Source organism: Canis lupus, chromosome 2 (assembly GCF_011100685.1).
Source record: "Canis lupus familiaris isolate Mischka breed German Shepherd chromosome 2, alternate assembly UU_Cfam_GSD_1.0, whole genome shotgun sequence".
Lineage (NCBI taxonomy): Eukaryota > Metazoa > Chordata > Mammalia > Carnivora > Canidae > Canis > Canis lupus.
Genome location: NC_049223.1, coordinates 33,497,427 through 33,518,282, shown reverse-complemented (window position 1 = coordinate 33,518,282; position 20,856 = coordinate 33,497,427). Strand labels below are relative to the sequence as shown.

Here is a 20,856-nt window from a genome sequence, read left to right as displayed (position 1 = left end):
CAAGGAAGGGGAAGGGACAGATTCGGTCGGCTGGACAACGCCACTGTGACAACAGCCACGTCGAGTGACGTGAGTGTCTGCCTTCTGGCTCGGTGCCGGGTTGGAGGAACACAGGCCGGGCGAGGAGAGAGCAGAGGGAGGTTTCCAACCCACTAGAGCCCAGCAGAAGCTGATAATCGGTGCTCATGTGAGCACAGGTGAGTGTGAGGCCCCGTGGCAGGTGGCAACAGCAGTGCTTACAACAAAACCCCACGAGGTGCCACAGGACCCCCTGCCACAGACCTTTAAGGTCGAAACGGCATTTGCAACCAGATGGAAAGTGCTTGAAAAAAGCAGTACAAATGACTCTAAATTGTTTTCTTAAAAATACAGACATGGAAGGCTGTCATCGGTACGGATGGCTAGTTATGGGGTAACCGAAGCGGCCCTGTGCCACATCTGGATGTCCTGGCTCCTGTCCACCCTCTAGCGGCCGGGCAGCTTCAGCAGCTCTGGGGGGAGGACGGATGCAGCCAAGTCGGGAGCACAGGGCCGAGTGTGGGGACGCAAACTCTCCTGCAGCCATCGGCTCCCAAGGGGCAGTGACCGGTCCTGGGTCTGCCTGCGCCCGGAGAGCTGCTCCCGAGGGATTCTGGAAGGTGCCTGCCTGGGGGTCCCTGCCTGGACTTGGGGAGCAGCTGCGTCAGGTCTCTGCCGCTTTGGGACCAAGCGTACCAGCAAGCTGACCTCTCGTGCTGTGGGGCCCCGTCGCTCTTCCAGTATGCCTCCTGGCCCCAGGGCGGCACCCATCTGGCGGGCCGCGAGGGGCGACATCCCCAGGTCCCCGCGGGCCCTCGTCTGTGCCAGCACCACTTGCTGCAAGTCTTCTCTCCAACCCTTGAGCTTCCCTGCGTGACTCAGTCGCTGCCGCCTCCCTGCCCTCCTCTCCCTCCTGCGCCCAGAGGCCATGCACCGCAAGGCAGGACAGGCCTGGCGGGCCTCGCTCTCCCGAGGCGGCCGTTACAGCGCCGGCGCCCCTCCCGACTGCCAAGGCCCGGGTCACGGGGGAGACTCCCCTGCACGGGGCTGTCCCCACGCCCGCTCACCATTCCGTGACGCTCTTGTGGGCTCTGATGACTGAGGTCTCAATGTCTATCGGGTGGTACCTCATCCCGCGCAGCTCCATCGCTTCGTCTAGGGCGCCCACCACGTACAGGGCATCGTGGCGCTCTGCGAGGGAAACAGAGAGCTTGAACCTCACCACAACGGCGCTCACGCCGCTTGTTAGCAACAAAGATTCAAACTCCCAAGTGAGCGACCTGACGCCAGGAGAGACTGGTGGGTGCGGGCAGGTGGGTGCAGGCCGCCGGGTGCGGCCTGCTGGGTGCGAGCTGCTGGGTCCTTTGTTCGGGGCGCTGCGCAGCCCGGGGCTGCGGGAAGTGGCCGGAGGGGGACGCCGCCGCCCGCAGCACCCCTGCCCACGTCGGCGCGCGGGGGAGAGAGCTTCCCGGGCCCGGGCGCCCTCCCGGAGCCGCAGGCTGGGGCGCAGCACGGCCCGCGCCACCCCGTCGCCTCTGACGTCACGCGAGCTCCCACCTCCTGGGGAAGGACGGGCTGGGGAGGGGTTCGAGACGCCGCCCGACCCCCGGGGCGCAGGCCCGTCGGGGACAGGCACGGACGCCGCCCGACCCAGGGCGCGGGCGGGGCACAGCTCCTGGTCGGCTCCTGGCCGCTCCTGGGCTCTCCCGCCTCGGGGCCCGCGGGGTGAGGAACCTGCCGCAGCGCGGCCCCGCCCGCAGAACTCCCTCCCCCCCGAGAGCACCCCCGGGAGCCCACGGTTTCCCCACGTCGTACACGTGAGACCACGTCTAGGGCAACGCGGCCAGGCTCCCGCAGCTCCCGCGGCAGGTGTCAGGAGCCTCCCGGGCACCGAGCCCCGGGGTCGGCGGGGCAGGCCCCCGGAGCTGAGCCCCGCCTCCCCGGCTCCAGCTCTCCTGCCGCCCTGGCCCCTCGTGGGGAGAGGTGCCCCAGCTCCGGCCCGAGCGCCCTGCTGCCCCCCTTTCCTCCCGGAGGCAGGCGCGAGGCGCGACGCGCGGAGTGGGGCGGGGGGCGGGGGGCGGGGTCCGGCCTTGGGGCGCGCGGCCCCCTGGGAACGCGGAGCGGCGGCACCTGGCGTCAGCTTGCGGGACTCACACCGTCCTCCCCGCGCCGCGCTGCCCGGGGCCGCTGTGCAGCAGCAGGTGCAGCAGCAGGTGCAGCAGCAGGTGCAGGTGCAGCAGGAGCACCACTGGGTCCCGCCTCCACTTCCGGGCCCCGCCCCCGCCCCAGGAGCCCCCGCCTCGCCCACCTCCGGGCCCCGCCCCCACCTCCGGGCCCCGCCCCTCCCCCGCGCCCCGCCCACCTCCGTTGGCGTCCGTGAGCTCCGTCCTCCGCAGGAAGCCCAGGTAGCCCGTCCGCGCCCACACGGTCTGCGTGTCTCCGAAACTCAACCTGGAGCTGAAGTGGTCTGACTGCAGGGACTCGTCTCCGTAGATGGTGAAGTAGCCGCTGGCGTTGTGGGCGCTGTGGACCCAGATCTGCCCGGGAAGCCGCGGGGCGGTGAGGCCGCGGGAGGGGCCAAGGGCCGGGGGCCGCCCCCCCCGCCCCCCCCCGGGGCACTTAGAGCAGCCGACTTGCGCTAGCTTGCTCGGACTTACTCAAATACAATTGTTTCTAAAAAGCAATTTGGAAAAATGTTTAAAAGCTTTACAGCCTGTTTTCCCCTTTCGCACGGTTTGCCTACTTCCAGGGAGTCCGGCGCCTGCGCGGCTCGGCCGCCGGGGCCCCTGACTCTCGGTGGCGGCTCGGGTCCTGGCCTCTGGGTCCTGCGTCCCCGGGGGCTGGCGGCTCGGGGCGGTCGGCTGCGGATCCTCGCCTCCCGCCCCCGCCCCCATCCCTGCTCCGGCTCGCGAAGGATCCGCAGAACGGAAAACCCAGCACACACCCGGACGGCCGAGCGGGAAAGGCCCGTAACCGCAGACACGGGGATTCGAGACCCTGAGTGTGTGACACTGGGGCAAGCGGGGAAGGAGGGGAGCGACTCCGGGACACCCCGAGTCTGCAAGCCCAGGGGGAACGGGGCCAGCTCTTCCAAGCTACACGGCATTCACAGCGAAGACGTCTGCGCCTGTTTTCGTTATTTACACTGAAAAACGGGCAAGTTCCTGAAGTGAGAGACCATCTGCCTCGCCAGAGTCCCCATGGCCCCGGGCACCGCGGGCACACGCGGGCACACGCGGCCACCGCGCCGATCCCAGTGGAATGAACCAAACCCTAGAGCAGAGACCGAAGCGCCGCCCCGTGCCCTCGAACGTCTGGTCTCATTAGGACACATGCCCGCTCAGAAAACGAGCGCGCTGGGTGGTGGCGCCCGGCCGGAGCCCGCTGCGAGCCCAGCGCTGGAGGACCCTGGCCGGGTGCCGGCACCGCCGTCTCCCCGAGCTCACACCGGCCACTACACGCCAAGAAAATTCCTACCTAGGACCCGTACGGGATTCTATCACCTGGGTTCTGATCGTTACATGCAGCTGGGATCCCCATGAAGGATCCAGCAACAGCCCGGGAAGGAAGGGGGGGCGGCGAGCCGGGCCATGGCACAGCACAGCTGTCTGTTCACCGGGTGTGACACACGCGGCTGCTCTCGGGCTCTGGGGCTGGCGGCAGGCTGTGCATTTTAGCTGCACGAGGGCGGCCTTACTGTATCACGTGAGGTCATGGAACAGTCCGTGTAGCCTCTGCCCCCCCCTCCCCCACGGGCACCGGGTTGAGGCTGTGTGTGGGGCAGTGGGGTCTGTGATGAGCAGTCAGCCGAGAGCAGGTGTGCACACAGTGGGGGGGTGTAGAGGACCCCACAGCTGGTGTGTCGACACCTGTCCGGATGTCCTCTGTGTGTGTGTGGGGGTATGGGGGGGGCAGTGGGATGAGGACATGTCTCCTCCAGCCACACGCAGCCAGCAGCAGAGGGCGGCGCAGGGGGCGGCCAGGCGGCTCTCTCCTCCCAAAGTATGAAGTACGAACAAGCCAAAGGGTCAACGCCCCACTGACTTTCCCACACCTGCCGTTTCCTAGGCTGCTTGCTCAGCTCACCGGCCCCTTAGGGTCCCAGATGGGGTCGCACCTGCTCCCGAGCCCCACAGCTCATGGGGACGCACTCGGAGAGGGGCGCAGGAGCCAGCTACTGGTGTCCCCAGGACAGGAAGTGTGGTCTAGGGGCTCCACCTCTGAGGACACCCCCTACTCCCCTCACAGGCAGCACCCCACATTTCATCCAGGTGGATGCTCCACATCTAGCTTCTCCGTGAGGGGCACCCCATCACTCCCTTCACTCGGGGGTGCCCCGTCACTCCCCTCTCCCAGGGGGCGCCCGGTCAGTCCCCTCTCCTGGGGGGTGCCCTGTCACTCACCTCTCCCAGGTGGGAGTCACCCAGGGGTCCTTTTGTTTCTGGGTTGGCAATTATGATCCGAACCCCTGGAAGTATCTATGTGGAAAGAATGTTGTGGTCAGTGAACAAACCTGCTCCACAACCGTCCACCCGATCCTGCCCTCACGCCGTATGCCTACTTCTTTCCTAAAATTGTTTAGGAGGTAGTATGGCTTTAAATCAAAATTACACACAGCACAGCATGACAGAACTACGACGTGACACGTTGCATCTTCTTGTAATTACTACGGTGATAGAGCTCATGTTGACATGATCCCAAAATGAGGGATCTGAATGAAAACAGGATAAATAACGTAACTCAGCTTGATGCTTACAAAATAGGAATTTTCAGATATTTGTATTAATTTTCCAATTACGTTTAACACTGCCTGAATACGACATGTTCAGGTGGAAGGAAGGCAGTGAATTAAGGAAATCACGGATCACATTTCCAGAGCTGTGCGTGCACTCAGGGCTAAGGTGTGCGCGGCACACGTCCCGCCAGGACGTGGCGGGAGCGAGGGAGGGCTAGTGGTCCCGGCCTGCAGTGTGTCCTCCAACTCGGAGGCCTGTCCAGCTCCCCTCTCCTCCCAGAAACGCCCTCCAGGTTCCCCGCACACTAGGGTCTTTTATTATTGTGTTCACAGCAACATCTCCTTAGTGGATGTTTGCTTGGAAACATTCTGAACGTCACCAACAGCACATGCACATGTGGCGGCAAAAGCTGGTTCTGCAAATTTAGGACACAGCTCATGTCGGTTCTGCTAATCGGATGTCATGGGGTTGAGATTTGGCAAAACGCTGCTGGTAGGAACTCCTAGGCTGTCCCTGGAGTCTGAAGCGTGACGTGCTGGCTCTGGTCGCTGCGTCTCGCCAACAGCTGGTGTCCTGCCATCAGACGGGTACCAACCTGGTACCAAGAACACTGGCTGTTGCTCATGGAGACACAGGTGATAAAAGGTCCAGAGGAGCATCACGTCCAGTGGAGGACAAAGAGGACAACCGGAGCCAAACTCAGGGAGAGGAGCCTCCGCTGAGGTGTAAATCCATGTCCTGCCCCCCTAACTTGGGTAAAGCCTGCCCTCGGCACACTTTGTCCCTGATCACCCTCCTCTTCGTCTGCTGTCCCGGCAGCCGGTACCTGGGCTTTTAGTGAAGCCCGCAGACATGAGAACCACTGTGTTTCCAACCTTCCTTTCGGCCGGTGTGACCGTGGGCCCTAATTCTGGCCAGCGGTACTGAGTGTGTCTAAGGCAGCCTCGGAGCTGTCCCTGAGGTCTGCACCTGTCGTTGCCTCTTCCTGTGTCTCCTGCTGCTGGGATGTGGGAGTGATGGCCAGAGCTGGAGCAGCCACCTCTGACCCAGAGGCAGCCTTGGGGGTGGAATCCGTGCACAGCGCAACACGGCAGGGCCTCTGGGGTGTTTGGGAATTCTTTAATGTGAAAGAAAAAATCTAAACTGTTTCAAACACTGTTTTGAGTTTCTGTACTCGTGCCAAATCTCATCCTGATATATTATTACACTTGAGAAAACTTTTTGGAGAAAATATTCTATACATTTCTTAAAAAGTCAAAGCCCACATGCAGAGATGGAGCCTTATGCAGAAATATAGCTTTCTTCCCTCAATACCTACTTTTCCCGATTCCATCAGGGGCAAGCTATGAGGAGAGCCTCTTTCCACCAAGCGGACCCTGCAACACAAAAGAGAAGGTATGACTCAGGTGGGTTTTCCAGCCCATGGTGTCCTTCCTCTGTCTTCAGCGCCTGGTCAACACCGGGCTGGGCAGTTGCTAGGGATGTTACATCTGCCGGTGAACACTGTCCAACCCATAGACATTTAGAAGTCAAAGAAAAGGGGGTCCAGCAGCAGGGAGCAGCTATGCTCCGTCAGGGAGATGGAGACACGCGTCAGGCCGCAGGCACAGAGGCGACGTCCACTCAGCCTGCACAGCACCGGGGAAGCGACTCCACGTCTGGAGTCACTAGACCTCCACTCGGCACTTGCAGAGGCCAGGAGGGAGGCCAGGAGGGAGGCCCGGGGTGGAGGTCTGGAGCGCTCGCAGCTTGCAGGCCCGGGGCTGTGGCAGCAGGGAATCCACCTCCTGGCCTGGGTGCATCTGAGGCCCAAGAGACCCCGTCTCAGCCAATTCAGAGGGCAAACCTTTCAGAAAAGACTTTTTTCTGTTAAGAAGTATTTTCCGTTAGGAAAAATACTTAATGGTGATTTAATCTTAAGAACCGCGGATGGGGGCCCCAGGGGGCTCAGCGCCTGCCTTCAGCCCAGGGCGTGATCCCGGGGTCCTGGGATAGAGTCCACATCGGGCTCCCCGCATGGAGCCTGCTGCTCCCTCTGCCCCTCCCCCTGCTCTCTGTCAAATAAATACAATCTTAAAAAAAGACAAAAAAGAACTGCAGATGACACTGGTGTGGTCACAACCAGAGCTGACTAAATCCTTCCCAGCTGTCTCAAACACCTGGTTTTGCGTATCTGCCGAACTGCCACCAGACTGTGACGCTGTCCATCTAAAAGGCAGTTTTTATTTAAAGAGAATGAAGCATGAGAAAGGGCTAGGACAGTACGGAGGGGGGGTCAGGGACGCCAGGGGCCACGTCTCGAGCCTGTGGATAGGTGAAGCTCAGCACGCTCGAGCCTCCCTCTGCACGATCGCAGCGGTCCTCCTGCCGAGGAGCAAATGCTCCAAAGATGGAAGGGGCAGGGGAGAGGCGCAGTGGGCACCAGAGGGCGGCTCTGGGCACGCGAATGGAGGCCCGGGGTGAACCTGGGGGTGGAGGCAGGAACAGGGCCGACGCCTGGTCTTCAGCAGGCCTAGGGATGGAGCCAGATGTGCAAGAACCTTCTACTCCAAGTTTGGACTGGACGGTCGGTAACTGCGAGGATCCCTGGGGCGGCCGTGGGGAAGACCTCGGTGCCGACGGCAGGAGATGAGGCTCGTCAGGAAAACAGCCCAGATCTGAGCGGCATAGGGCTGGTCTAGGACACGCCCGAGGCTTCGTGGTGTTGACCTCCGCAGATAAAGTGCCGGGTGCGTGGCGCAGAATTGTGTGGGCGAGGCCTCTGAGGACCAGTGGGCTGGACGGATGGCTCCCGCGGCCCCTGCCTCGTCGCCGCACACGTTCTGCACATTCAGACACGCGGTGTGCGAGTGAGCACTGCTGTGGCCGCGCGGCCAGGAGGCGGACCGTGAGCTCGTCCCAACAGCGGCTCCGTGGACACACTTGTGGCCGGCGCCCGCCTGGGCTTCTGGATGTTGGCAGTTTGCTAGAGACGGACAAAGCCGGGGCCACGAGGCCAATACGGGTGGCCTGGTCCTGCAGGAAACCTGACGGGTCCTGGGGGCAAACGCGACAGGAGATCGGCCCTTCATCCCCAGAAACGATAAACATCCAGAGGGTCAGGTGGAGAAAACCAAACCAAAGCCTCCTTGAAGAAACAGGCAAAGCTGTCTCCTGAAAGAGCTGGGGTACGCGGCACATGCAGGACTGTGCACACGTGGAAGTGACACGGCGTGCGCTGGGAGGGCAGCACGGAGGCGGAAGGCCCCGCTCGGCCTCTGACCTTCCCAGGCTGGGCCCCATCAGGGCGGGAGGCCCTGACCGCCAAGGTGCCCCTGTCCTGGCCTAAGAGGCTGCGGCGGGGGACCACATGCCCCGGGTGCAGCTGGCACGGGCTCCTGCTGGAGGGCGGGCTCGGAAGCGGTGGAAGCGGTCCTGTCCTCCAAGGGCACGGAGGTGGCGTCAGGACGCAGGTAGCGCAGCGCACGCGGGGGCCGATGAACCCTGTGGGCCCGGGACATGGATCTTCCGCCCTGTGTCTGGCTTCCTTGGGGCCACGGCCACCCAGCCGGCTCCAGGGGCAGCGAGACCCCTTCCCACGCCCTCGCTCCGCTCACCCTCTGACCTTGCTGCGCAGCTGGCTGCCAGGGCCCTGCCCGGCTCGGACGCCTCGAAACTCAAGCACAAACCCGGGACATCCGAAAACATGTTTTTCCACCGAGGTTGCTGCCTACACTTCAAGTGTTTTTGCTAGAAAATAGGAGACACAGGGGATCCCTGGGGGACTCAGTGGTTGAGCACCTGCCTTCGGCTCAGGGTGTGACCCCGGAGTCCCGAGATCGAGTCGTGCATTGGACTCCCTCCGTGGAGCCTGTGTCTCTCTCTCTCCCTCTTTCTCGGTCTCTCATGAATAAATAAAATCTTAAAAAAAAAAAAAGAAAAGACAGCAAGGAAGAACGGAAGCGTGGAAGTGTGACTCCTCCTCTGACCCCTACCCCGCGCTTTGTCCTGGCCCCACCCTTGCCAGCTGCCAGGTGATGCCTGGGGCTGCAGACACGGGGTCGTGGCAGCAAGAGGCCCGTCTGTAAAGGGTCCCGGCCTCGCGGGACAGGCTCTCGCCTGGGGGAGAGGAGTGAGGAGCGCCTTCCCTCCTGGGCCACACCGGCTTGCCGATGTCCCCCCACACAGCCGGCCGCCTCCCGCTGGTGCACCATGTGCTCCAGGGATGGCATGTGCCACAGATGCCACCAGGAGCTGACACTCAGGATCATGGATCACAAACCCAATGCAGGTGCGTCCTGGAGGGAACTGGCCACCCCGTGGGCGCCCGTGGCCTGGATGGGGGGGCACCACTGGCACCTCGGCCCCCACTAGCCGCTCTGCTACAGCAGACGCAGCGCCGGCGCCACCGTCAGTACACGAGACAGGACCCTGAGTGGTCGCCGTGTGAAGGGGCGGCCCTGCGTGTCACGGACGCGCCTCTACAACCCGGCGGGTCTTTCACTTAAACGTCTGAACGGCATCTTCTTCCGAGATAGTCTGAAGGATCTGAAGGACTGAATGCAACGCAGTAAGCGCATCCGCATACGTTTCTGAAGTTCCAGAAGACGGAGCAGAAATCCCTAGAGATGGGGGTGGTCGCTGCCGCAGGCGCCGCACTGCCATCTCCTCCGCGGCCCCGTGTCCTGTGCGGCTGGCGAAGCGCGTCAGGCGGTGGGGAGAGGCCCGAGGAAAGCTGACACGTAGGGACATCACGGTCACATCCCGAGCAGGCGCAGAGCCACAGATGGCACCAAGCCCCGCTGCTGGGGAGGGAGATGCCCCTGTCGCAGCTGCGGGTGACACGCGGGCAGCCCCCAAAGCCTGCAGCGGCCAGTGTCCTGGGAGCCCTAAACCAGGAGAGATCCCCCCAAAACGAGCAGGCAGAAAGGGGAGCGAGCTCACCTACCACCACCCCGTCCAAGGAAATGCCCTGGAACACTACTGGCCTCAGGTGCCCTTGCCCCGACATCCGCCCTCCGGATCCTGAGGAGTGGGTTTTCTCGCCTTTCCTCGGGTGGGAAGGAGCCCGCAGTCCTTTTCTTCCTGTTGCGTCCAGGGGCCACCCGGCCGCGGCTGTGGGCCAGGCCCCGCGAACCCCTTCCTTCAGACCTCCGGGCTTTCTCTCGTAACCGACAGCATTACTCTGAGGACGGCTTCAGATTCGCGAGCCCCGACAGCGCGACGCGGGCGCGTCAGGACACCGACATGGGGTGTGGGGTGGGAGGGCCGCCGCCGCAGCCATGGGCCGAGTCAGCACTGTCAACTCGAGTCTATCCTTTGTCTCACGTCCTCGGCTTCTGGGGAGGCCCCTCTGGGTCCCCGGGGAGCTGGGCGGCGGCCTGACAGCCTCGAGGGGACGGGTGAGTTGCTCCGTGGGCTGGAGTCGGGGGACCTGGAGCACTGAGTGAAGCCCTTCTGGTCCGGTCCCGTCCAGGGCATGTGCTCCACGGACGCCTCCCTCCTGCTGCCTGGGCGGCCTCACACCCCAGCCTGCGGGCCTGCGACAGGGACATGAGCTGCGGGTGGCAACGTCCTGTTGGGGGACACACGGCTGGAGTCGGCAGGGCCCTGCGGAGCGTCCCCGGGGCGTTCCGCAGTCTGCTCCGCGCCAGCGGTCCTCAAGACGCTCTCGCCCTCCCACTCCAAGCCATGTGTGGACTCGATACGTCCTGCGCATCGTTCCTCCGAAAGTTTCCCTGAAGGTCGTGTCAACATCGCAGGAGACTCGCAAGAATGGAGAGTACGAAGAACACGTTCACCTTCCGTCAGATGCACCTGCTAATGTCTTGCTCTGTCTGCCTCCTCGCCTGTGCGGGGTCCTGCTCACACGCTCCGAGCGCCGGCGGGATGGCGTACGTCCTGCCCCCTCAGTCCTCCACATGCTCGGGGCACGGCGACACCGGGCGGTCCAGCGCTGGCCCGGCCGCTTCATCCGCGCTCCTCCTCCACTTGTCCGCTGCCCCGACGACAGCCTGACCACTACCCCCTCACGTCCTGCCTGCTGAGCGCCAGGGTTTGCACTCGGTTGTCACATCTCTTTAGCTTCTAAGGAGGAACATCTCCAAACCTCTTCTGTCTTTATGAAATCATTATTTAAAAAAAAATACAGCCCCTGCCTTTTAAAAATACCACCTAGGGGTGCCGGGTGCTCAGTCGGTTAGCGTCTGACTCTTGACCTCAGCCCAGGTCTTGATCTCAGGGCCATGAGTTCAAACCCCACATTGGGCTCCAAGCCTACCACGGAGCCTACTTGAAAAACAATAATTAAAATTAAAATACCATTTAAAATCATTAAACAAAAGGGATAAAAAACAATGTAAAAGTTGAAAGTACAAAAACGTTATGAGAAAATATAGGAGAAAAGCTTCACAACCTCAAATTTGATTAAAAAATAGAATCTCAGCTCGGCAGCAAAAGACAGATCAACTGGACCACACCAAAATTAAAGACTGTGCCAGGAATGAAGTCAACAGATGAAAAAGCAATTCATGGGATGGAAGAAAACATCTGGAAGTCACACATCCAAGAAGGGCCTAATACCCAGAACACAGAACACCCACCACTCTAAAAACAATTTGATTAAAAATGGGCAAAAGGCTTGACTAGACATTTCTTTGTAAGAGGCCGATAAGCACATGAGCAGACGCTCGGTATCAGCAGTCATCAAGGAAACGCCAATCCAGCACGGTGAGAACCACCGCAGCCCCGCTAGGACAGCTGCTACCAGGGAATGGAAACAACGGGTGTCGGTGAGGACGTGGAGATGGGAGCCTTGCGCCCGGGTGCAGCTGCCCCGGACGCCGTACAGGGGGTCCTCAAGGTCAACATGGGGCGAGCATACGGCCCAGTCGCCGCATGTCTGGGTGCGCATGCCTCGAGACTCTGAAAGCAGATCTGGAGGAGAGAGCTGGGTGCCGTCCACAGCAGCATCGTTCACCGCAGCAGAGGTGGGCGCAGCCCAAGCAGAACGCGGCCCATCCCCGCAGCCCGACCCCGACACGCTACGACGTGTATGAACCCGGAGGGGGATGGGCTCAAACAGTTGTGAGCCCTGGTGGACCTGTGAGCCGGGCCTGGCCATTCGGAGGCTCCTCCCGGCCCCCGTCCTTGGAATGTGGTGTAGACGTGCTGGAGCCTGCCCGGGCCCTGTGTACGATAGCCTGGTGGGTGGTGCAGGGCCCCACCCTCTGCTCCCACCCAAGACAAGCCCTGTATCTAAGTTCCCTTTGCTCGCGGCCGCCACCGTCCGCCTCCTTCCCGGGGCCAGCCCTGGCGCGCACGCCCACAGAACTCTGCTCAGGAGAACAAGCCGGGCGCAGAAGGAAGGCGCCATACGGCCCACTTAGGCACCTGGGGCCGTCAGGGCCACAAGGGCAGGAAGGAGGCCAGGGCGCTAGTTTTGCTGGGGACAGAGTTTCGGTTCGTGGGGATGGTGGCGAGGCGGCCGCCCCACGGTGGATGGACCTTACATGCCCGAAGATGCTAAGAGGGTGACTACGTCACACACGTTTACTCAGTTAGGACCTCATCACTTAGACATTATCTTGGGGTGCTCTAGTACTTCCTCAGGGCGGACCGGAAGGGCTGAGGGCAACGCGCGGCCCTCCTGGGGATGCCACCCGGAGGCCCATCGGTCCGTTCATGCCCTGAGGTTGGCTTCTGAGCTTGTCGGTTCTTTGTCCCTCCCTAGGAACATTCCAGCACACGGTACTGCCCGCTGGCACTATCCTGTAAGGAGGCAGGGGCAGGCGGCGCGGGGAGGTCACGGACCACGCAGTAATCCCAGGGAGGCAGGGGCACGCCGCCATCTCGTGGCACCTGCCACACAGCCAGCCCCGAGCTCCGTCCCTGGGGCCCTGTGCTGCCCCCGCTCTCCAAGGGAAGTTCACTTAAGCAGAGAGGCTTTCCTCCAGGGAAGAACCTTCCAGGGTCGAGAACCTAGGACTTTTTCTTTTAAAGCAGCTTTCACTTCCTGATGACAGATCAGGAAGATCACTTCCTGCACACGGCCCCACGGGAAACACTGAGCTGGCTGCCCTCGGTCTCGTGGGGGAGACACACCAATATCCTAGAAGCAAAAGGCATTCCTGGTGCGGGGGAGACTTTGTTCATGCACCAGGACACGGAGGTCCTCCTCTTACTGCCTACCCACAATCCTGGCCACTCAATTAAGAATCGCAGCGTGCGTGTGCAAAACCACAGAGCGAGGAGGGACCAGAGTCCAGGTGATGACAGAGCGCGTGCCCTGCCGAGGGGCCGAGTGGCCTTTCTCTGCACAGCTGGTGTCATGGAGCAGGTGCAGGAGGGATAGGCGCTCCGGCCGGGGTGGGGGGCCCGCCGGACCCCTGCTCCTTCGGAGGCCCGAGGCCCGCCGCCACACGACAGGGGCCCTCATAGCTGCCCCGGGAGGGCTCATGGCTCCTGAAGGACCAACCGTGTGAGGCAGCAACTTGCAGGGCGAGGCGCCCCCAGGAGACCAGGGGGATGGGAAGCCAGTCCTGGTACGTCCAAGAAAACCCAGCACTTGTGATGTGGTGGCTGTGAGGACACAACGGACGTCTGGGTCTAGGGTTGGGGGGCCGGGACGAGCAAAGAGCAATCCAGGACGCTTGGTTAAATAGGATTTTCAGATCAACAGCACTTTAAAAGCGTATGCCTCCCCGTGCATATTTGGGACATATTTGTTCTAGAAAGAGGATTCCTCCTGGATCTGAAATTCAAGCATAACTGGGTTTCCTATCGTTTACCTGCAGCTCCAATTTAGAGGATTTGGTAAAGGGCTTTGGGGTAAGATTTAGCAAACAAGCCAGTGGAACAAAAACTATCCAAGTCAATATGTTATGTTTTAATTATTTAAATTTGATCTTTACTGAAAAAAGACTACAGAACAATTTCTCAGAGGAACCTAAGATGTTGTAGAAAAAGAAGGAACGTTTCGTCAAAACTCAACCAACTCTGGAACTGTGGAAGGGATTCAGAAACGTCACCGGATGGTTCAGAACCAGGTGGGGGCGGGTGGGGGGCGAGGGCGAGGTGTGAGGTGGCACCGCCTGGATGGGCACCCGCACGTGGCTCTCCCAAAAGGACGGCAGGTGTCAGAACACGGTGCGGAGATCCGAGCTAGCAGCGGGCTCTCTCTAAGGGATGCCGGCCGGGAGAACGCTCAGAGACGTGGGGGGAGGCGCTCGCCCGTCCAGAGGTCCTGGCCGCAGGGCTGGGCCCCGTGCTGCCCCCACCTGCCCAGGGCTGCCTCGGCCGCAGCTAGGGGGCTGCCCGCCCGGACCAGCTCGGGGTGCTCACGGCCGCGTTACGCTGGGCTGGGTGCTGAAGACGAGAACCACAGAGAAGGGAACCAACCGTGTCTTTTCATGGAAGCCGCCAGCTGTGGGGAAGAGTCTGGCTCACAGGGAAGACGAGGCGGGAACTCACCCGTTACCACGAGAGACACTTCACAAATGTCAACTCTTCCCTCTTGCTCAGTTTTCTCTGTCGGTGAAGTCGGGTTTTCAGGACCCTCCTCAGGACCTGCCCCTGCGGCCCTGATCTCAACCCAGAGTGCGGAGCCACAACCACGTCGGCCAGACGGTGTGTTAGAAGACGGTGGGCGCATCTGAGGACAGCCAGCAGCGGACGTAGGGGGCAGCAAACACTGAGACGGGCAAGCGAGTCCCTAACTGCCGACAGAACGCACGTGTCTAGAGGAGCGACACATCGTTTACATGCACTGACCTACACGGTCATCGCTCGGCTCACGGGACGGAGCCCAGGAGGGGCGGGTCCCGCGCCGCGTCCAACGTCAGGAACTGCTCACGCTCACGCCAGGAGCCGACCACAAGCTGGGTCCCCTTCCCCTGGTCGGCCTGCCCCCAGGCCCCTCCTGCCGTGGACGAGATCACAGGCCTACTACGCACGCATGTCCGCCCGTCCCTCGGGGTCTGGGCACCACGGACCAGGAACTGACGGACTCCCCGTGTTTTCCCGAGACTTGGGGCCTCAGGTGAGGAGTACGGGAAGCTTTATGCTAGCGTTTGTACGATTTAACTCCTCTTTAAACACTGAAAACGTTCTTTCTTTCCTACCTCAAGTCTGCAAAAACCAAGTGCTTAAGGAAAGACCCAACTGGAAGTGGCTGAGAGACCATGAATTCACCCTATGTGGACATATCAGAAAGAGGATTTTAAAAACTAATGGTCACTTTCAGGCCGTCAACCCTCTCCGGGTCAATTAGGTCCTGGCCAAGCAGGTGTCCCGGGGCTCCTGGTGGACGGGCTACACGAACCCGAGAGTGACCAACGTGCCTGAGTCTCAGTACGTCTCAAGTCAGGACCACAGCCCTGTCTTTATTTTACACGAACGATGAGAAATGGAGAGGCAGCCAACACCTACGGCTCTCCTGTTGCAGCTGCATCCCCGCGGGACCGAGCGCCAGGCCAGCCCCTGCCCCCGGGTCACCCCGGCAGCCAGCGCAGGATGGACAGCCTCCACACCCCCACCCTCACCGGCCAAGGGCAGCGTCACCAAGCCCATTCAGAGCACAGGGACACCAGGGCCACAGAGCCCGCCCAGACCTGAACTCTGATCAGCCGCGTCCCACAGCCCGTCCGTCATGTGAGACGCAGCGAACACGCTTCTGGCTCCGTGGTGGTAAAGGGCCGAGGGGAGGCTAGAGAGTTCCAGCTAGATGAGGTTCGCTCTGGGGAATACCCCGGGAGGACGGTGCTGAACTGCCCTGGGCTTGAAAGCACGAGGAGCCACAGACTGGGATGCCTTGAATGCTGGACAGGTCCCAGGGTGTGACTCCTGGCAGGAGCTGCAGCCTTGGGACGCGGGTGCCTAACGGGGGAGAGCGGCGGTACCAGGGAGGCTTCTGCTCCAGGAAAGGGGTGAGCAGCCTCTCAGCCAGCGGCACAGCCTGGCCGGCCCGGAGCTCAGCTGCAGGTGCTGGAGAGCTGGTGGTGCAGGAGCCGCCAAGGGCGTGGGGGTCGGGCTCCGGGGATGCGGGGGGTCGGGCTCTGGGGACACAGAGGTCGGGCTCTGGGAATGGGGGCTCCAGGGATGTGGGGGGTCGGGCTCTGGGGATGGGGGCTCCAGGAACATGGGGGGTCAGGCTCTGGGGATGGGGATGGGGGGTCGGGCTCCCGGCAGCTGCGGCTCTCGGGACAGACCACACTACGAGGGGCTGAGGAGGCAAGCCCAGCACAAACTTGCGGGGTCTCAGGCCTCCCTCAGCTCCCGGCCACACAGGCCCCCGACCGCAGGAGGCTCTGCTGCTGAAGACCTCAGAAGCGCTGGTCAAAGAAATTTTACGAAGTTGTGCCTGCGATTTCTGTTCTGCTCCAGGAGTGAAAACCCTTGGTCCCCTAAGCCAGACACCCCCGAGACTCCGGGGCACTCGTGATACAGAGTGAGACTAACTGTCCTCTGACGGCCACTCGTGCAGTAAGCTGTCCGTCCTCTGCCAGAGGGTCGCATCTCTACCCGACTGGTCCCAGGGTTGCCCCCTGCGTGTTTTGGGGCCAGGCCACACACAACTGTGTGAATGTTACTCAAACGGATTCTTGGGGGCGCTACCGCTCACCTTCCAAAGATTTAAAATGTATAATGTTATTTCCAATAACTTGTAGAGAGTAAAGTAACTTCGTTCTAAACCCTAAAAGTTACATTTAGAAAGGTCTGTGCTCCTGGTCAAGTTACTGTGACTCTTCAAAGCAAGTTTCCAAATCGTGGACATGATCCTGCTGGACTTTGCGGCAGGGGAGTGGGCACGGTGTGGTGGGCGCGTGCTAGGCTGTGCCCTTGGCCTCCTGGACCAGTAGGGTCTAGAACAAGGGCCACAGAGGCCAGGCAGGCTCCAATGGGACAGGGTTGGGCGAAGGCGGCACGCACCCCTGGGGCTCGGCACACTGGGCTCTTGGATCGTTGGCGTGGGGCTGTCCCATGCGCCGGAGGGCATTTTCAGCTGCACCCCTGGCCTCCATCCCTGGGACGTCAGCCATACTACTACTCCCTGAATCGTGCAAATCAGAGGTGGCCCGATGTCCACGGGGCCCGAGAGCCCTGCTGGGAACGTGTGCTGGCGCGTGCACAGCCCGCCGGCGCCCTCCTCGGCCTCCCCGCCCCAGCTCACGTGCAGGATTGTCATCTAGGGACCCGCTCAGGCAACCCACTCAGCCGGGCGAGTTCCCCGTCCACCAGCTGTGACCATGAGCTCCTTCCTTCCCTTTGTCGTCAGTAGGCGAGCAAAGGAGGAGACACAGTGTGCGGCCATCGCAGTGCGTCCGCGGGGCACCTGCTAGTAACGTTTGGGAGACACCGGCACAGGTGCCCCCCACCTGCCCCATCACATAACCAAGGTACGGGCACCCCTGTCGTTCCCAGACAGTAACATCTACTCAGCAGGGAACCTCGGGGGTTTTGGCAGGTCCTCCTGGATGGGGCAGACAGTCCTTGACGGGTTCTCATCTTGCTTCTGTCTCCACCTCCTTCCCCCACTTGAGAAAACTTACAAATGCTCACCTTTCGTTCTTGCTCAAGGCTGCTTGGGAAGCTGCAACAGAAGGTAACTTCACTCGTGTTTTAATTTTTCACGGGAACACCTTTACACAACATTTCAATTCACGTAAAGGAATGTGGGCAGCGTGCTGGTTGCTTTATAAGGTGCGGCACGGTGCCAGCTACAGTGGCAGGGAAAGAACCGCCGGCTTCCGGCCCGACTGGTAGAGGAGAGACTCCGGCCACCCCAGCCTGTCGGCGTCAAAGCGCAGAGTGGACCGCCCCGCTGGGAACCAAACACGGGTGCAGACATGTCACGGTTCAAGCCAACTGGTGTTGCTCTCCACCTTGCCGGCAGGCGGCACCCACCGAAGCCTGGATGCCCTGCTCCGTCCCTCGCGAGGCGGCCCCAGCACGCTGGGCAACCAACCAACCAACCCACAAGTGCATCGTACCTGTCGTGTCTCAGAGCTCTCATATCAACATAGACGGTGGTTGGGTCAGGTCCCGAGGTCCCCTGCAAGCAAGGACACAGCGCGGTTAACTCAAGTTTGTGCGGGAGGCACCTGGCTCTGTGCTTCCTACTCATTAGGGAGGATTTCTTTGGCAAAAATCTCAAACTGAACAGAACTTAAAAGCACTAAACCCACACCTGTCTCCAAGAAACGTGTTCGTGTCCAGTTTGGAAACCTCGCTTCTGAAAGGAGCATCTACTGGGAGCATACTGGGCTTTCACGGGGCTCGACCGCCAATCCCGTTTACACAAGTGAGAGAGAAGAGGCGTGCCACACGCCATGCCCAGGTGCCCGTGGGCAGGCTGAGGAGGACGGAGGCACGGCTGGCCGAGAGGCTCCCACCATGGGCGTCCCAGGAGGCGGGTCTTCAGAGACGCTTCTAGCTCCGCTTGCGCCTTGGCTTCCCTCCAGCCGAGGGAGGTAGATTTTGCCTGTGACACAGTTTATCAACAGTACACAGCCGGGGGCATGCGTGGCCAAGCTGCCTGTGTCACATGGGGTCCACGTGCTGGTCCTGGCGCCAAAGATCCCCTCAGAACATGCTGGGGTGACTTCTGACCCTGTGGGAGCCACGCAATAGAAGCTACGTTCCACACCAAACGTCTAGCTCTGCGTCTCGGGAAGGCCATGTGAAGCCGTGGGCAGAAAAACACGGTGCCCGAGTGAAACTCCAAAAACAGACAGAACCCCTCACGGAAAATTCGGAGAATACACGGAGATTCTCCAGGAGACAGTGTTCACCCTGCACCTCCGAAGAGTGAGATGAAGACGCCTTGCCACAGCATCCGCCCCCAACACGCCGCCGCTGGGCTCTCCCCTCGGGGACAAACCAGCACCCCCGTCAGCCCCCGTGCGGAGCAGACGCCCTGTGGGACCCCAAGAACCACCTCCCAGCGTCGCTGCTCAGCGCAGCAGCCTTCAGATGGGTGCCGGGGGGCCAAGGGCCGGCGTCCTAGGCAACGCAAACGCAAGGCTGCAGGAGGCCGATTGAAAAGTCCGAAAACACACCACCTAACGTGGGAAGTGAAGTCACACGGACCAGGACCCAAGGTGGCAGAGAAACGCCAACCTGCCAGGCGCCACCGACACGGCTGTCGCACGCGGGTGCCAGGCCTGCAGTGCGGCCCCAGCAGCTGCCCGGCTCCGCACCAGCTCCGGGCCGCGGGACGCCGTGGGGCAGGCCACAGGGACCTCTCTACCTGCTCCTGGAGCCCAAGCGCCCAGGACAGCCGGCGGCACGGACCCGCAGGGACCCAATCACCACGGGAGGAGGAGGGACAGGGGGCGGGGGGACAAGGCGAGAGGCAGAACAAAGCAGAAGGATCAAGGACAAAGTCACACGTGGAAACCACCGCAGTCGCTCTACCATTAAAGGCTAAAAGAACCAAACAAATCCTGGATGTTGACACCACGGCCCAGGGGCGAGCGTGCCGATGGGTGACCATGGACCCGTGGCCCTGGGAAACCTCCCCACACACAGGACGGTGGCAGGAGCAGACGTTTAGTGGCCACACATTCAGATCCTTTCCTTTGTGAGGGAGGCGGGAGGGTGACTCGTGCCCAACCGCCGACTGCTCCCCACGGCAACGCAAGTGCGCCTGACGGCACGGCGTCCATGTGGACTGCTCTGACAAAGCAGGACTTTCTCCTCCCTCTCGACGTTCTCAATGCCGCGGTTCCTTCTCCAGCTCACTTCGGGACAGGGCACAGAGGATACGCACCCCACCCCACACAGCGTGACCGGCCACGTCACACGAAGGCCTCTGCTGGAAGGCAGCTCTGGGTAGGGTTTCCAGGCAGTCCGAGGTCGCTCTCCGTGGGTTTGCACTGCTCATGTTCGACGGTCATTGGATGTCTGTGTGACAACCCTGGGTGAGCTTGCACGCCCCGCACCTGAGCCACAGCGTCCACCTCTGCTCCTCCACAAGGGAACGGACAGGACAAGGGGCCCAAGGATGTTCCAAGCTCCAGGGAACCAAGCACTGAGCTTGCACATGGTCACGGTCAGCTCTCTGAAGAGGGATGTCCCTCCTCCCCCCGAGCACCTGCCCTGCATCACCCCATGCACCTGCAGGGATGTTCCCCCCCTCCCAGGCACCTGCCCCGTGTCACCCCACACACCTGCAGGGATGCTCCCCCGAGGACCTGCCCTGCATCAGCCCCACAGGGACGCTTCCTTCCAATGTGCTGTCATCCTCCATGGTCTGGGTGCCCAGGTCCACCCCTTCTAAATTTCCTACGTGGCAGAAATGTCAGGAAGCACCGGGCGTCAGTCTAGTGAGGCCACGTGTCCCCCTAGGTGAGTGCGGGGTCTATTCCCCGGAAGCGCAGACACATAGGAAGCTGTCCAGGTGCACTGCAGTCGGAGGGTCCCTGGGGCGCCCACCCCCCACCCTGTGCTCATCCCAGGCACCCCGCAGAGATGACTGTAGCAAGATCCAGCGGCCTCCAGCGGGCCCTCCTGGCTTGGGGATACACAGAAGCCAGACCGCTGGAGGGACAGGCTCAGGACTTCCACTGCATCTGCCCAGACTGAATGACTCCTTGGATCCCAAATGCTACCTGGGACAAAATACGCCTGCGTTTTTTCTAAGTTAATGTAACTCCAGGTGCTGTATCCTAGAGAACAGTAGGGACGACTAGGATCAGCCTCCCACCTGCGGGGGCGCAGAGGAGACATGTCAGCCCCTGCAGCGGAGTCGGGCTGCTGCAGCTGGAAGCGGTACACCAAGAACGCGGCAGAGGGGGCAGCCCAGGGGGCCCAGCGGTTCAGCCACCTTCAGCCCAGGGCCTGGTCCCGGAGGCCCGGGACCGAGTCCTGCATCGGGCTCTCCACAGGGAGCCTGCTTCTCCATCTGCCTGTCTCTCTCTCTCTCATATGAATTAAAAAAAAAAAAAAAAGAAAAAAGAACGCGGCCGAGAGTTAATAAACAGGTGTTTCCAAACTTGAAAAACCCTAAGGTACAAAATACTGAGATTTCAGCAGATAGGAGGGAGCGTGTATTTAACATAAAATTTCCTCACTTGCGCAAAATTAACTTCACTTTGCCAAAGAATGTAAGCTGGAGTTTCAA

The 20,856-nt window shown here is 61.2% G+C and overlaps 1 protein-coding gene across 2 annotated transcripts in view; it reads right to left on the bottom strand.

The window, feature by feature from the left end:
* DIP2C (disco interacting protein 2 homolog C) overlaps window positions 1–20,856 on the bottom strand; it is a 251,648-nt gene that overhangs the window by 4,399 nt on the left and 226,393 nt on the right. For both annotated transcript variants that reach the window (XM_038530233.1, XM_038530232.1), the window contains 5 exons: window positions 17,723–17,784; window positions 6,073–6,130; window positions 4,422–4,496; window positions 2,381–2,555; window positions 1,086–1,209 (listed from right to left, as the gene is read on the bottom strand). In XM_038530233.1, coding sequence (XP_038386161.1) covers window positions 1,086–1,209; window positions 2,381–2,555; window positions 4,422–4,496; window positions 6,073–6,130; window positions 17,723–17,784 — 494 coding nt within the window. The remainder of the gene's footprint in view (window positions 1–1,085; window positions 1,210–2,380; window positions 2,556–4,421; window positions 4,497–6,072; window positions 6,131–17,722; window positions 17,785–20,856) is intronic.